Below are 15317 nucleotides of genomic sequence, written 5' to 3'. Positions count from 1 at the left end.
TTTGTCTTTACGACGTGGAAGACCAAGCCAGTTCGTACCAACCAGTCTTCTCTGCACTAAATAGCTAATGAGCTTTCTGATTAATTAAGTGCTTAAAACACTGGGTCCTTAAATGCTGTTCTGTTTTTATTCCAACATTATATTTATTTAATGTATACTGCCCATAGCACAGGGGTGAGCCGTCGCCACAGTAAACTAACCAGAGCCAGAAGCAGCCTTGGTGAGACTGGGTTATTTCCCACCCTAATGCAGCTACACTGGGGGGGTTACTGAGAGCAGCATAGTTTTGTAGAGGAGGGCAGAGCTCTCGCTGGCTGCGGTATGAGCAGTTTTCCATGCATAACGGAAAGGCACTCTAAAAATAAGGGAGTGAATAAGAAATATGAGGAGGGGGACAAAGTGCTTCCTACAGCTGGAGCGGATGCTTGACAATCCTACTCATTTGCATACTGGAGCAGATGAAGGAGGGTGAACGAACTCACAAAGTCAAAAACTTAAAGAATCCATAAAGAAGAACTAAGTGCCTTGTGTATCTTTAATGAAGGGCGTTCTTGTAAAGTACAGGAAGCTTCCAAAGCTGTGTAGAGGAGTCTGCTGTTCGTTTCTGATTGCTCCACTCACTGTAGTGGGAACCCGCTCTTGGTAGCTCCACCTTCTAGTAGGATCTACAAGGAAATCAAGGGTTGGCTTCCCAATACCATAGGAGGAGATATATATTTTTTCATTATTTACCAAAAAGAATCCCACAAAAATTAGCACTTGTGTAAGCAACTTTGCAATGTTCCTGATGTTTTCTGAATAACTTATGTGGCCTGTGCCTCCCCCAACTCCTTCTGTGCAAAATTAGGACAGAAGCTCTTCCTATGGAAGTGGCTCACAAAGCTGCCGTGTTCGGGGTTGGAGGAAAACTCTTACAGAAGAAATAGAGATAAACCACTTTTCAAGAGTCCCAGGTTCTTGGAATACCATTAAAAGTTTGAAGGGGCTATAGCAGGACTGCACTTGCCCTAGTTAAACTGGTAGAAAACATTGTGTGTTGCTTGTGGAATATGAGGGGCTATGAAATTATTTTGTATATTTGATGCTTTGTAAAGACCTAAACCATTTTGCAGTGCTATTTTTTGGAAAGAAATCCAGGTTACAGTTTTTGTGTCTGCCCTGCAAATGAAAAGACAAAGCCTGCCCCCCCTTTAAATTTAAGCAGCACTTTAGGGATTGTTTTCTGTTTGCGTTCCTGTCTCTATGTTCATTTTCAAAGCTGGTATATGACTTCAGGGATTTAGACTTATTTTGGGTATAGCCCAAGCAATGGATAAAAAAATCTGAGACTAAGCTATTAAAGATAATTTGTGTTTTTTTAATTAATGATTGTGATGATGTTTGGGCTTGGTTCACCCATCTATTTCTGCTATGCTGGCAGGATTGGCAACAGAAGTGGCTGAAGACCAGGAGCTGTGCATCACCTTTGTGCCCCATCAAGGTCTTTTATCATCACCACTGTTCCTTAACTCCTGTATAATAGTCACAATCTTCTGCTAGCAGTTAAACAAGCTTTCAAAACTTACCCGGGCTGCTTTTTGTTTTGTATTACTTGTAAGGCACTATTATAAGAAGTACTTGAAAAAAATCAAATGCAGCAGTAATTCCTTGCAAAATGACAAGTTTGTCAATCTTACGTTGTGTCTCTTTTTGCCATTGCTGTGATGTTTATTTCAACAGATACCGAACCTCCAAGAATCCAGTGCCCGAGTGTGAAGGAGAAGACGGCAGAGCCCAACAAGTTGACGGCCAGAGTGTTCTGGGACACCCCAGAGGGACGGGACACGGCTGACGGGATTCTGACAGAGTAGGTGCAAATCTGTAAACCTTTGCATTTTCTCCTTTTTATTCCTGGGGTCCTTGGTCAGTAATTCAGCTGATGAGGGTGGCCAGGTACCCTTTCTCCATAATTCATCCAAGATATTTGTTTATAGTTGTCACATGTCAATGGCCTGTAAAGAATTGCACGCTTAATTGAAAAATTAAAAATTGTCAGCTTGAATCGTTTGCGACCTGGCATGTAGAGGGGTAGCAGATTATTGCGTTTATTTTGGAGATGATGGAATAAATGACAATAGCATTTTGACTGCACCTGTGAAATTTTCCAGAGCTTCTTTGTGGGTCTCTTCTCATATACAAGAAGTTTTCTTACACCAAGTTACCTTTTATACTTAACAATGAAAAGATAATAGTGTATCGGAGGTAGCAGCAGAGGCAAATTTGACTGTCTTAAAAAAAAAAAAAAAAAGACGAATTATGTCACAAAACAATACCTCCAGTCATTTTTAGGTTTCTTCCTGAGGTAGTGCTGAGTATTGATGTCACAGCATTCTGCAGTTACTTCTAAAGTAATGCCTCTCAGCTGAAACTTAGGGAGCTTTAAACATGGGATTTAAACTTAACACTTTCTTCAAAATTTCCTTGTCAATTTTTATGGTTTCACAGTCACATTTTCCAGAAGAGCAAGGTGCACTTCTGAAGGTACCAGCGTCTCTGATTTTTCCCATCTTTATCATGCAGAATTTATCTATTATCTAGATAATTGTAGTGGAAAAAGTATAGAAAATCTGCTTTTTTCATTACACAAGTTACATCTTTTAACTCTATATTAGTGGACTGGTTAAGCTTAAAATCTTGAAGTTGTAAGCTTAAAGATGTTTACAGTTTTATGTGAATACAAAAAAGCTGTTGAAAGACACAATGACATTGCCTTTTTATTGTTACAGTTTAAAAAAATATCAGAAAGAAGAATTCATTATACAGTTAAAAAAAATATTGCTGTTAAAGTCTAATGTGATAATTCTATGGCAATTAACAGCATCAAAAAAATTAAGCCTGATAAAATAAAAATTTTGAAAAGTGTCACAATAAAGACATTCCAAAGCCTTTTTGATTAAATAATGTCTGTCAGGCAAAAAAGACCTGGGGAATATCCCATGTAGACTTTGTCATATGAGTAACTGCTCCCAGCTCTGAAGAGACTAGCTGTTGAATCTATGGAAGCTTTTCCATAAATCTATTTTTATAAAATCTTGCTAAACTATGATGCTTTATAGAGTGGACAGTGCTTTCCTTAGATGCACTGGGTCCTGCAGTCCTGTGAGCGTGAGCTTTCCCATTTCGTGGAACACTGCTCAAGCTCACTGCGTCGCTACTGAGGATACGTTTAACGCGTCTCAATTCTCCTGACAGGTTTGCAGGATAGGAACAATTCCAGGTGAAAACGCTGTTGTGGCTCACCACACCCTTCTGCTGTGACATTAAATCTCGTTTTCTCTTCCATTTTTGTACATCAGTATAATCATAGGAGCAATGCAGAGCTGCCGGATAGGGTATGTCCCCACTATAAGAGGCTGGAAGTTTTCTTAAACTCCACCAGCTCTGGGGCACGCTGCAGCCCTGACAGTTCATGATACAAAATGAGGGAGGATCAATCTTCACTTTTCCTTACGTAAGGAAAAGGAAACTCGAGTTCTTTTGGGTATGGCGTGATGCTTGTCCACACTATGGATTGTCTTATAGGAAGCGAGCAGGCCCTGCCCACTCTGCCTCCCTTGTGATCTTGAAAATCTGAAGGGTGGGATCCTTCTGTACGACTCCAGGTGGGCTGTTGGCAGCAAGTTTCAATGCTCTGGTCGCTGCTGCCCAGCTTCTTCCTTTACTTACTCACAGCCTTCAGTCACGCAGCACAGCCAGACAATCTCAGCATGCCACAAATGTCACTCTTCAGGCTTTTACAGCATTGTGAGTAGGAAAATATTGGTGAATTTATGTCTGTCTGTCCTGTTTTTAGTGTTATTTTGAAAGGCCTGCCACCAGGGTCACATTTTCCAGAAGGCGACCACAAAATCCACTATACTGTGTATGACAGAGCTGAAAACAAAGGCACTTGCAAATTTCTTGTTAAAGTCAGAGGTAAGAATGACGTTTTTACCCTATAAATACAGTCACTGATTTGCATCTGGCTTAGTAGGCAATTTGAGAAATGTCCTCATTTCTGTATTTGTCTGCATACACATGTGTATATAAGCTGTATGCGGATGCTGAAAAGGAGAACGCAGTCTTGCTCAAGACCCCGAGGGCCAGGCCTGCAGCAGCGTGGGTGGCCAGTGCTCTGCAGGTCAGGGAAGAGCTTTATTGATTGCTCCTGCCTCCAGCTCCACACGCCTTCCCTCCTGCTGGCTTCTCCCTGATAACTTAGCTTGTGAGCTGCTCAAACAAGCGTGCAAGGAGTTTTTTCAGCTGTGACTCACATCTGTCAAGCAGGGCTGCCCTTTCACAACTCCAGGTCTTGAACTCTGGAGTTGAATATAGAGAGATGAAGCCTGTAGGTTTCAACTTCAGCTCTCTTTGTGCTTCATGACCTCTTCTCACCATGATACCACAATCACACGCATACCCCTATACGTCTGTATCATTTGAGTTTAGGTATGAGTTGAGGGGTTTTGTGGGTTGGGCTTTTTAAGTATGTGACTCCAATAATACAGAAAGCAAACAGTAAAAATGTCTTCTATGTTGGTATTCCGCTGACCATGCTACCCTAGTAGCAAACAGGGTCATGCATGCCTTGTCTCTTTTTTTTTTTTTTTTTTCCTCCTGCTTAGTCAGGCGCTGTGTAAAATTAAATGCCCCAGATAATGGCTACATCAAGTGTTCAGGTGATGGAAATAACTATGGTGCTACATGTGAGTTCTCCTGCATTGGTGGCTACGAGCTGCAAGGAAGCCCAGCTAGAGTATGCCAGTACAATTTGGGGTGGTCAGGAGTGGAGCCAACCTGTGCACGTAAGTGAGTATTTCGGCACTTTACCAGAAGGGCTGGCAGAGCAATGGTTCTGGTGGCAGTGAGAATTTGGGAAGGGGAGTGGGGTTGGAACGCAGCTGCAAACTTTAATGCCCCAGAGGTAAGAAACTTAACATCTTCGTCTCCTCTGCCAATTTGCACTTAGAGGTGAAGCCTTTGCCACCTTTGGCTGCTCTTTCCTAGGATGATGATGGTACCTCACAACTAAGTGTGTTTTAGCTCAAAGCTCTCTACAGAACTTCAATCTGGAGTCAATCCATCTTGCAGGCCAGATCAGCTTAAGATAAAATTGTTGGCTTCAAGGAGGCCAGTATTTCACCCATATCTTCTTTATTACTATATAACAGTTTGCGCTTTTAGAAATAGATCTGTTTTCAGTATGCTCTGCAGCTTTTGTTTTAAATTCAATTCTAGCCATGAATATTAATGTGAATGTGAGGACTGCAGCTGCGCTTTTGGATCAATTTTATGAGAAGCGGAGACTGCTAATTATTTCAACTCCTACTGCAGCCAACTTCTTCTACAGGATGCAGTTGGGAATGCTGCAGGTAAAACACGTTTTTGGGGAGGGGGCAACGATATTTTTTTTCTTTAAAGACAGACACCAGAGGACAAGTTTCACTCTTTCATATAAATCCACAAACTTCAGCTGTTATATTTCAGCCACTGGAGTTTCTGGATTAGTCATTTTTATATGGGTTTGAGTTGAAACATCTCCCCAGTCTCTAATTCAGCTCAGTTCTGTGTTGTGCTGCCTCTGACTGTTCAGTCGCTGAATCCCTCTTCCATTCTCCCCAAATTAATTTAATATCAACTTGTGCTCAATAATCATTCCCTAACTCAGCTCCTAAAGAGGTTGAAAAAACCCCAAACGATACAGCACGTCAGTGGTTGCAGTTCATGCAAAGCAGACTGCAGACTTTGTAACTACAATGGAATGTGTGAATAGCTTCAGAAAAAAAGTGTACCAGCAAACAAACGACCAGAGACTCAGCATAGAAATCATCCAGAGTGCTGGAGATAGCACGGGGGTATTTTGTTCCAAAAAAAAAGAAAACTACTGGTAATTGTCCTTCTTATGTGTTGTAAATGTGATGCTCTTGTTGGATTTTTGCTAAACTTAGGGATGTATCTCAGAAACGTATCTGTGTCCTCAGGGAAAGGAGCCAGTCCTATATTCTTTTACAGCGACAAGTGCTTCTATCCTGCTTCTTTTCTTCTAACTGTAACAAAACTCAGTATAGTCACTGGGATATAAACATGACGATGTTTTTAACTGCTGGCTTAAGTTACAGTTGTATTAAAAAAAAAAAAAAAGTTTTTCTTTTCCCACATTAGATTAACTTGGCAAGAAAATTCAATGTATTGATCAAAATGAAATAGTTTAAAGTACTAAATTTAAAGGCTATTTAAACTGCTTGACAGTGGTCGAACAAGTTGGCATGAAAGAAAACTTTTTGCAGTCAACTTCCATCTCACATACCTTACTTTGATTGCCAAGTTAGATTACTGGCCCAGTGCTTAATACCCTGGCATCTTTTCATGTCATTACAAAGACAAGTTTACATTTCTCCGAGGTGGTCCCTGTGTGTTATGTTTCTTAGAGTAGTTGAGAATCTGTCATTTAACATCCCCTGGAGTCATGAGGCTGTAGTTATTCACAGCAAGAATTACAGACTTCTCAATGTATGTGCTCATTTCAGTTTCAACCATCTCACTAACGTAAGAAGATTGGACTCCTTTATGAACACTCGCTGCACACTCAAAACAACTCCCTGTTCTCTCACCGATAACTAACACACCACTTTCTTCTTTTAACCCTTCCAGCCGGCACAGTGTGGTTTAGACCTCCGACACGTTACCGTAGTTGAATTGGTGGGTGTCTTCCCAGCACAAATAGGAAGAATAGGTGTAAAGCTGCTGCCCCCGTCACTTGCCCTGCAAGTCAGGTAAAGTAATCTCTCACTGCTGTTGTGTCTGCACCTTAGTGCATATGATGCATTGCATTTCATTCCATGCATCTTACTCTCTAAATATACCTCTACTCTAGCATACATACCTAGGCACTCGAAGGTAGATGTGGATGAGTATGTTTTGGGATTAATTTGATCTCTGTCTGTGCAATAGCTACTGCAAATTCACGGGCATTTGGTATTTATGGAATTAAGACCATAGACTCCAGCTTGTTTCACATTTAAGTGGGCCGTGACCTATTTAAATGGGAAACAAACTGAAGTCTATGCCACTCTTTCAAGTGCCATGTCTTTCTTGACCCTTTGTTCAACCCAAGTGAATTTTAGAATTCATGTGAACTCCCTGTGTATCCCTTTGATTACATCATAGGTCTATATTTTTGGGTGCTGCCACTGAAAATACTTCAAGTATGTCTGTATTTGTGCAGTCACAACAGTCTGCAATTACACCGCGAGGACAGCCTTGGAGCAGCTGCCAGTGCAGCCCCAAACGGCAGCAACAGCTCGCCTTCCCTGCAGCGCTGCTGGTGGCGGTGGCCAGGCCAGGAGGGGACGCAGGGGTTGCTCTTTGAAGTCCCACATGTAGAAATGATATGGGTGGTATTTCAAATGGGAAACGATCTCAGCCGCCCCAGCCTGACTACAACATTCAGTGGTTTTACTGAGGTGCCTAAACCGTTCTGGCTTGGGTGTAGACTGGCAGGGGGCTGATTTTCACTTGAAAGGGAGACTTCCAAGTGCCAGCATTTCCTAGGGACAGGAGGACTAAAAGAGGCAAAAGTGAAGGCCTCATTGGCAGGGAAAGTAGTAGTTATTTAGGAAAAAAGTCCAGGACCATTTTAGGCAACATCTTGTGTGATACGCCTGAGGAAATGGAGTAAGTCCAGACAAGAAGAGGAATAGTCTACTTGTAACTCTAGCTCCATCGCAATGGTTTTCTTTGGGCAATGTATGTAGTACTTTTTTTGTCTTCTGTTTGTTTTTTTTTTCCTCTTGCGATAGCAATAGGTAATGGGATGTGCTATGCTAACACTCAAACAGAGCTGGGTGCAGTTACCTTGACCCTTCCCTAATGCAGAGGTACAGCCAGCAGCACGTGCAGACACCTGCTCTCTGCCTGACTCCTTGTTCTTACAGCTGAAACAAAGCCCCCCCTCTATAGCCCCCTCTGGCCATCCCTGCCTTCCTCTGCTTAGACCCAACAGCCTGGTTCTGCCATTTATTAGTTTGAAGTGCCCAGGTACCTTTAACAAAACGAGTTTGTTATTTTGCAGGCTGCTGCTGAGGATCCCCCATTACAATTTCAACATTGTGGTGATGGACAAGCACGGAATGGACAAGGAACGCTATCCTTTCCCAGCAACGCCAGCCGAGCTCTTTGCACTTATTGACAATTTTCCCTTGAGAAAAGAAGAGATGAAACTGCAAGCAGAAATTGGTCAATCGTGTCCCTAATTCAGGATTGCAGGGCTTGCAGTTGTCAGTGAATTGTTTTTTTTAATCCACATAATTCTCCCCTTGGTGCTACACAAAAGCATGGCTTTTTTAATCACTGATGTACAGATTTTTTATGTGTATTGTTAAGTCTCTCTGGCTGTGCATAGAAGTATGCATGATGCTTTTTTGTACTTTCAGCCATCTTTAGAGAAAAGTGTATGTAGGATTACTACCCAATGGAATTTCTTGTACAGACAGTGAAGAACTGAGGCACGTCTCTGGGAGTTTATTTTGGAATTTTTTTTGGGGGGGGTGTTCTTTCTTACTGTTTATAAGTCTTTTTATTAATAAAATATTGTTTTGCAAACAGATAGTTGTCTAAAATTCCTGTTGGAGATAAAAGTTGATTGATTTATTCAAAAGTTGCATCAAAGTAAGCTCTCTGCAAACCATTATAACGGAGACATCAGCCTCAAATTTAAAGTGTACAAGCGACCCGGGGGTGTCTTCAGTTCCACTAATAATATGGTCACCCACAGACACAAAGCATAAGGCAAAGGCAATGCAAGTACCTGTTTTCAGCAGCAGTGAGGAGAAAATAGCTGATAGCAGGAGCATGGAAGTCATTGCCAGAAGGAAGATGATAAAGGAGCAGTGAGCAGTGTAGAAGATGAGCAGTAATTACTCAAGGCCACATACTGCGATGCATGATAGAAAAATATGCTCTTACCTGGTGTGCTCGTGGCTTTTCGTGTCCAACGGACTTGGAGTAACAGATTCCTTTTCCCTCTTCATCTTGGAGACAGACCAGGCTGTTGATTCGATGGTAGGGTAACATTAGCCCCAGGGAAACGTCATCAAGGATTTGTCATTTCCAGAGCTGTGAAAATATTTGTTTGCACTTAAAAATTAACAAAAAAGTTCCCTGCTCAGTGAAAACTGTTAGGAGGCAATCAGAAAAGGAAAGTGTTTTTAATTGGTTTTGTTATAGCCCACAGTCTTGCCAATCCACTGCAAAAAATATACATCATGCATGAAGAACGTAAGCATAAAAGGAGTGAAAATTGAGAGTTAAAGCTTTGGAAACCAGTTTATAGATCTGATGAATAATTTGACATGCCTGAGAAGCAGCACTCCAGTGTCTGTGCTGTTCATTCTTGCCCCTCAGAGCACAGCCCTGCTCTTTCAGCCAGACGCTTGTTTGTCTTTTACTGTGAGGTAGATGGTTTAATTTTACACTCTGGTGTCAGTGGAGAAACAGTTTGTCAGCATCCTTAAAGCAATCCTTACCAAAGAACTGAGTCTCCCGCACTCTCTGAAGTTAGCATATCTCTTAAAAAGGTTGATTGATGGTGTACTTCTGGGGCTATTAGGAGACTGTTACTAAACTCCCCAGAGTACGTATGAGAGCACAGCACAGCCCTGGCGCTGGCTGCCTGCAGCGCTGATGCCAAAGGCAAAGGAGGTCTGGATAAACCCTGAACTCTGCACGTGGTCATGCCAGGTTTGCAAGGATGAGCAACCGGAGGGCAAGGAAGCCCTGACTGAGCTTTCTAAGTGTTGCCGTTAGGAATAAGACGCAAGGACAGGATTGGTGACAAAACCAGAAATAGCATTTTTTCCCAGACCTGGCCAAACCAAAGAGAAGGAAAGTCCTGGACCCCACTGTAGAGCAGCGAGAAGGATAAGAGCCAGCATGCTGGTGGACACAGCTGTACCCCGAGTTGCCTTTCCTCTGCTGCCTGTGTAACACCGGTGACGAAGAGAACTAGACATGGCTGAGCACACCACATTGCTTCAGGCCTAAAGAGTCACACGCGGACCAGCCAGCCTGCGGAGACATCCATGCACATCCTGCGGCGGATGCAGTCCTCTGCCTCAGGTGCTTTGGCGTGCGTATGAGTATAGCGTGAATGCACAGGCAGACGGGTTCCCCACCCCTCACTTTCCTCATTCAAAAAGCACATCAGCTGCTTTCCAATGATTTAAAATTTTAAAAAAATATATTAATCATCTCTAACGGGTCTGAGTTTTCTACTGTATTGCTGCAATTCCAATCTGCTGCTGCTCCATTTTGATTTAGGTACAGAATCGGCGCGTCCAGCCTTCTTTCGTGACTGGGTGAACAGGAGTGGGCCTTTACGATTGCTACAATCAGGAAAGTGATTGCAATCACTGGGCTGTTACAGGAAATTGAATTAAATAGAGGAGCGTGCACGAGTGATTGGATTACTAGTTATAGTTCTACACAGAACACCTATTAAAATCTTGTGATTAAGAAAAGCTGTTCTTGATTAGTACTATAAGGTTTCTGGCATTTTCTGTTGTACGTTTTTGTGGGGAGGAAGGGAACAGTGAAAAACATCATGTGCCGTCTCTGTTTTGGAATCAAATCAGCCTGCATGTACCGTATGCAGGGATGTAGCAGATTGGCTTTTTGGTAAAGGAATATTTGAACAAGGGACTTAGTATTTCTGACTCTAGCCCAGCATTTATATGTTCAAATAAAATAATCAAATATAGTCCAGAACTCATCCTGCAGACTTTCATTCCCAGAAAAAAATAACACTGCATAAACAAGGTGCAGTATTAACGCTACTACATTTTTTAAAAAAAAAAAAAAAAATTATCAGAAAATTCAGCTCCCCCAAAACCACACAGGCTGGAGTCTTTGTTGTGCTACCAATATGGCTCTCCTTGCCATAGCTCTAATCCTACCACTGCTGTCAAAATGCAAATCCTGTTTAAAGCATGAATTTTAGTTGGGAGGATTAAAGACTGTTTTCCAAGAAGCAAGACCTGCCACGAGCCTTGTCCTTTCCACTCCCACCTCCAGGCTATTCATTGCAGGAGATGAGACAGACCACAGTGTGCGGATACAGCCATGGGCTGAAGGTTCCTGCATCAATCTGGACGTACTTTTCAATTTTGAATATGAACCGAAAGACTTCAGTCATTTTAGACCAGAAAAGAATTCATGTTTCTGTCATGCAAGACCTTTTGCAAACGAAACTACCGGGGATAAATTGTGGCAGGCAGCAATTTCTCATGAGCACAAAACGATTTTGTAAACGACCTGATTTTCCCCAGATCCTACCCAAGAATCCACCCAATTTGATGAGAACAACCCCTGCAGTCACACACCTCCTCTATGCCTGCAGAGGAGAGACAAAATTGGAAGTTACGCATTCCTATTCTTGAAGCTCAAGCCATCCCCCCTGGGACAGAAAGTGCTGTCTTTTAATGAAAACACCAATGACCCTTACAGCTCTGCGCCAAATGACTACAACACGCAGCTTCGTTATGGCTCAGGACTTACATAAGAGCATGAGTCAGACCGCATCACATAATTAATGAAAACACAGGGGCTAAAAAGTAATCTGAAGTACATTTAAATACTCTTACGATCGCAACCCACTTTTTAAATTGAGGTGGTGAGATAACGGAGCTTAGGCTGCGCAATCTCAGCCCCAGATCACTTCCAGCCACTCACCTCACTCTGCCAGTGCTCCACATCCACAGGGAAAAGGGAGGGAGTGCTTCTACCCCATCAGGAGATGGCACAGCTCCTCTCGGCCACGTAGCTCCTGCCCACATCTCTCTCCCTGTCTGTGGCTGGAGGGTGTTTTTATGGCAGCTCGGTGAAGGGAAGAGTGGGGAAGCGTTTGCAGACAGTGGCAGGCAGAGAGCAGCACGGCTGCCTGGGCTAAAGGAGCCAGTGGGGACACTGGCAGTCGTGGACAGCACATGGGCTTCTCTGGCCTCTTCCAAGCGGTGATCCAGCTGCCGCACACTCTGTAAAACGCAAGGGAAACAGATGGGAAAGCCAGTGTCCGTGCAGAATGAGCCAGGGCATGTCTAGGTACCACCGTATCTCCCATTGCCACCCATGCACCCAGAAAGTAACCCAAGACCTGAATTTCAGTAATTAGGTTGTCCCATACTCCAAATTTACAAGGAGAACTTGGCTTCTGTCACCCCAAAGAGAAGGGGAGCAGAGACTGCAGTTCAACTGTACGGAAGTTACAGATGTGCCTTTCAGACTGCCGAGCAAATCCTTAAGTACAGTCCCAAGCAAAGGTCCAAGGAGCAGAAAAATGCCAGGAGGGCTCCTCCCCACCTGCAGCTGCCTTCCAGTTTACAGGTGTTCCAGGACCCACCCCCATAAAGACCAGACCCAGCATGGGGACAAGCTAGACAGCAGTGGTGTGAGGCAGAAAGAGCCAGGTGCCTGTGCCCAAATCACGCCAAGAAACCAGTGAACCCTGCTGAGGTGGTTTCCCCTTAACCTGGGTGCAGGAATCCAACGCACCGAGCCAAAGCGAGCGGAGGCAAGCGCAGGCCCAGAGCCCAGGAGCATTTTTTTGCCTCCGTGTTTCTTAGACAGTCGGGAAGGGACCGCAAGGGCACAAAACCCCAGGGAACTGGCGAATCAAGAAAAGATGCAAGAGAGCCCTCGGCTCTGGGAGGTCAGTTGAAGTGAACACCACTCAGCCGCAAGGATAAATCGAGTGATCAAATGCTTTTTGGTTTTAATTGGAAAAAAAAAAAGTATAAAAATCAAGACCAATAATTACAGAAAAGCTGCATTTTGAACAAACCTGGATTTTCAGGTGGACAGGACCTTGAACTAGGGAAGAGGCAGATGGTTCAGAGATGGAGGGGGGGACCTGCTGAACGTGCAGGGTTAAGGCACATGTAAAATAATTCTCTAGCAAGGGAGATGAGAACACTGCATTTCCCTTATTCTTAGAATTGCACATTAAAAAGAAAACAGATTTAACATTTATGACAGAAAAAATAGCCTACAAACGCTTAAAGTGTAGAAATTAAACAAAAAAAAGCAGAGAGAGGGACACTGTCAAAGGAGTCCCATCTCTGAAGACTTGCCAGGCCTCCTGCATTATTCATCACATATAAGTGAAGTAATTCTTTACCTCAGTGAGGTAATACGGGATATTCCCGGGAGACACATTTATGGTTTGCTGTAATGCATTTTAGGAGAGACAAGGACACAGCGATGTTTCAGTATTTTAATTTAAAAGACAGAACATTAATCTTGACAACAGCTGCAAATATATTATCAGCCACCTTTGTCCACAAAACTGAACATACAGTGCACAGTACAAAAATGTCTGGGCAGGAAACATTTTTTTTGTCAAAATTTGGGCAGAACTTAACATACAGCAATGCCATTTGGTGCTACTACTGTTCACTTCCAGCAGAATAATTAAACAAATAGCTAGCAACAGATTTTAAGCAGAATGAGGGATACGGGACATTCATTCTCTAATTGCCGCAGCAAATGACTACTCTTGGCTTTAGGCAAACCCCACCAATTGGAACTATTCTCAAAAATATACAGCAAGCTCTCAGGAGCAGTAGCACACAGCCATATAGATGTTATTGCCACAAAATAGAATTGTTGAAATAACTAATCTAAATGAAAGGGCCAAGATGCGGCAAGGGTGAGTTTCAAAAGCAACCTAAAAAACACCTAAAAAGCAAGTAGAGATTCACCTTCCAGTGTCAATATACACAGTATAATTAACACTGTATTATTACCACTTATCAAACCGCATTTGCAAACACAAAATCACCAGGCAGGAAATTCATGAGACACAGTGGTAACGTTCTGCTAGGGTGCTTCTCAGCATTCTCACACTGAGTTATGGTAGAAGACATCACTGCAAATAAAAGTCCGCATCCTATTTTGGAATTCCTCACACATTCTACCACCATTTCTCTAGGGCTCTCAAATGTTAACATTTCTGTGTGTAAAAATAAATAAATAATAATATTTTTTTTAAAAACTATTACAAAAAAAAAAAAGACTTTACAAAGTGCATGGACCAGCTCTCAGGAGATGGTTATTTCTGTCATTGTTGCAAAGTGCTGAAAATCAATACTGTATGTTAGGGAAGTAAAATTTCACTTTTTACCTTGTATGGATCAAAGTAAGTGGGGCTATCACTTAACTGCAGCATGCTGCCTCCTTCCACATACTGGAGATCAACGTTCGGGTACAAGGCTCTGGTGCAGGTCGCTGAACCGAAGGGAAGGATGAAGGGCAGAGAGACCCTTGCAAAGATTCAGGTACCACCCTCACCCCGGGGCTCAGTATTGGGGCTGGTTCTCTTTAGTATCTTTATCAATAATCTGGATGAGGGGATCGAGTGCCCCCTCAGTAAGTTTGCAGATGACACCAAGTTGGGCGGGAGTGTTGACCTGCTTGAGGGTAGGAAGGCCCTACAGAGGGGTCTGGTCAGGCTGGATCGATGGGCCGAGGCCAATGCTATGAGGTTCAACAAGGCCAAGTGCTGGGTCCTGCCTGCATAATGACCCCATGCAACGCTACAGGCTTGGGGAAGAGTGGCTGGGAAGCTGCCCGGAAAAGGACCTGGGGGTGTTGGTTAACAGCTGGCTGAATATGAGCCAGCAGTGTGCCCAGGTGGCCAAGAAGGCCAACAGCATCCTGGCCTTTATCAGGAACAGTGTGGCCAGCAGGACTAGGGAAGTGATCGTCCCCCTGTACTCAGCACTGGTGAGGCCCCACCTCGAGTACTGTGTTCAGTTTTGGGCCCCTCACTCCAAGAAAGACATTGAGGTGCTGGAGTGTGTCCAGAGAAGGGCAATGAAGCTGGTAAAGGGTCTTGAGCACAAGTCTTACGAGAAGCAGCTGAGGGAACTGGGGTTGTTTAGCCTGGAGAAAAGGAGGCTGAGGGGAGACCTTATCGCTCCCTACAACTACCTGAAAGGAGGTTGTAGCGAGGTGGGGGTTAGTCTCTTCTCCCAAGTAATAAGTGATAGGACAAGAGGAAACAGCCTCAAGTTGTGCCAGGGGAGGTTTAGATTAGATATTAGGAAAAAATTTTACGCTGAAAGGGTTATCAAGCATTGGAACAGGCTGCCCAGGGAAGTGGTGGAATTATCATCCCTGGAGGTATTTAAAAGATGGGTGGACATAGTGCTTAGCGATATGGTTTAGTGATGGGGTTTGTCAGAGTTAGGTTGATGGTTGGACTCGATGATCTGAAAGGTCCCTTCCAACCTAGGCAATTCTAT

At 43.3% G+C, this 15317-nt stretch overlaps 1 protein-coding gene across 2 annotated transcripts in view; it reads left to right on the top strand.

Moving 5' to 3' along the window:
* The window catches only part of SRPX (sushi repeat containing protein X-linked), a 47020-nt gene extending 38467 nt beyond the window's left edge, over positions 1-8553 (top strand). For both annotated transcript variants that reach the window (XM_054213349.1, XM_054213347.1), the window contains 6 exons: positions 1720-1846; positions 3833-3954; positions 4644-4823; positions 5257-5390; positions 6670-6791; positions 8090-8553. In XM_054213349.1, coding sequence (XP_054069324.1) covers positions 1720-1846; positions 3833-3954; positions 4644-4823; positions 5257-5390; positions 6670-6791; positions 8090-8270 — 866 coding nt within the window. In that variant the 3' untranslated portion in view covers positions 8271-8553. The remainder of the gene's footprint in view (positions 1-1719; positions 1847-3832; positions 3955-4643; positions 4824-5256; positions 5391-6669; positions 6792-8089) is intronic.
* Positions 8554-15317: the final 6764 nt, after the last annotated feature.

Source organism: Rissa tridactyla, chromosome 1, assembly GCF_028500815.1.
Source record: "Rissa tridactyla isolate bRisTri1 chromosome 1, bRisTri1.patW.cur.20221130, whole genome shotgun sequence".
Taxonomy (NCBI): Eukaryota; Metazoa; Chordata; class Aves; order Charadriiformes; family Laridae; genus Rissa; species Rissa tridactyla.
This window is presented reverse-complemented; position numbering and strand designations above follow the sequence as displayed.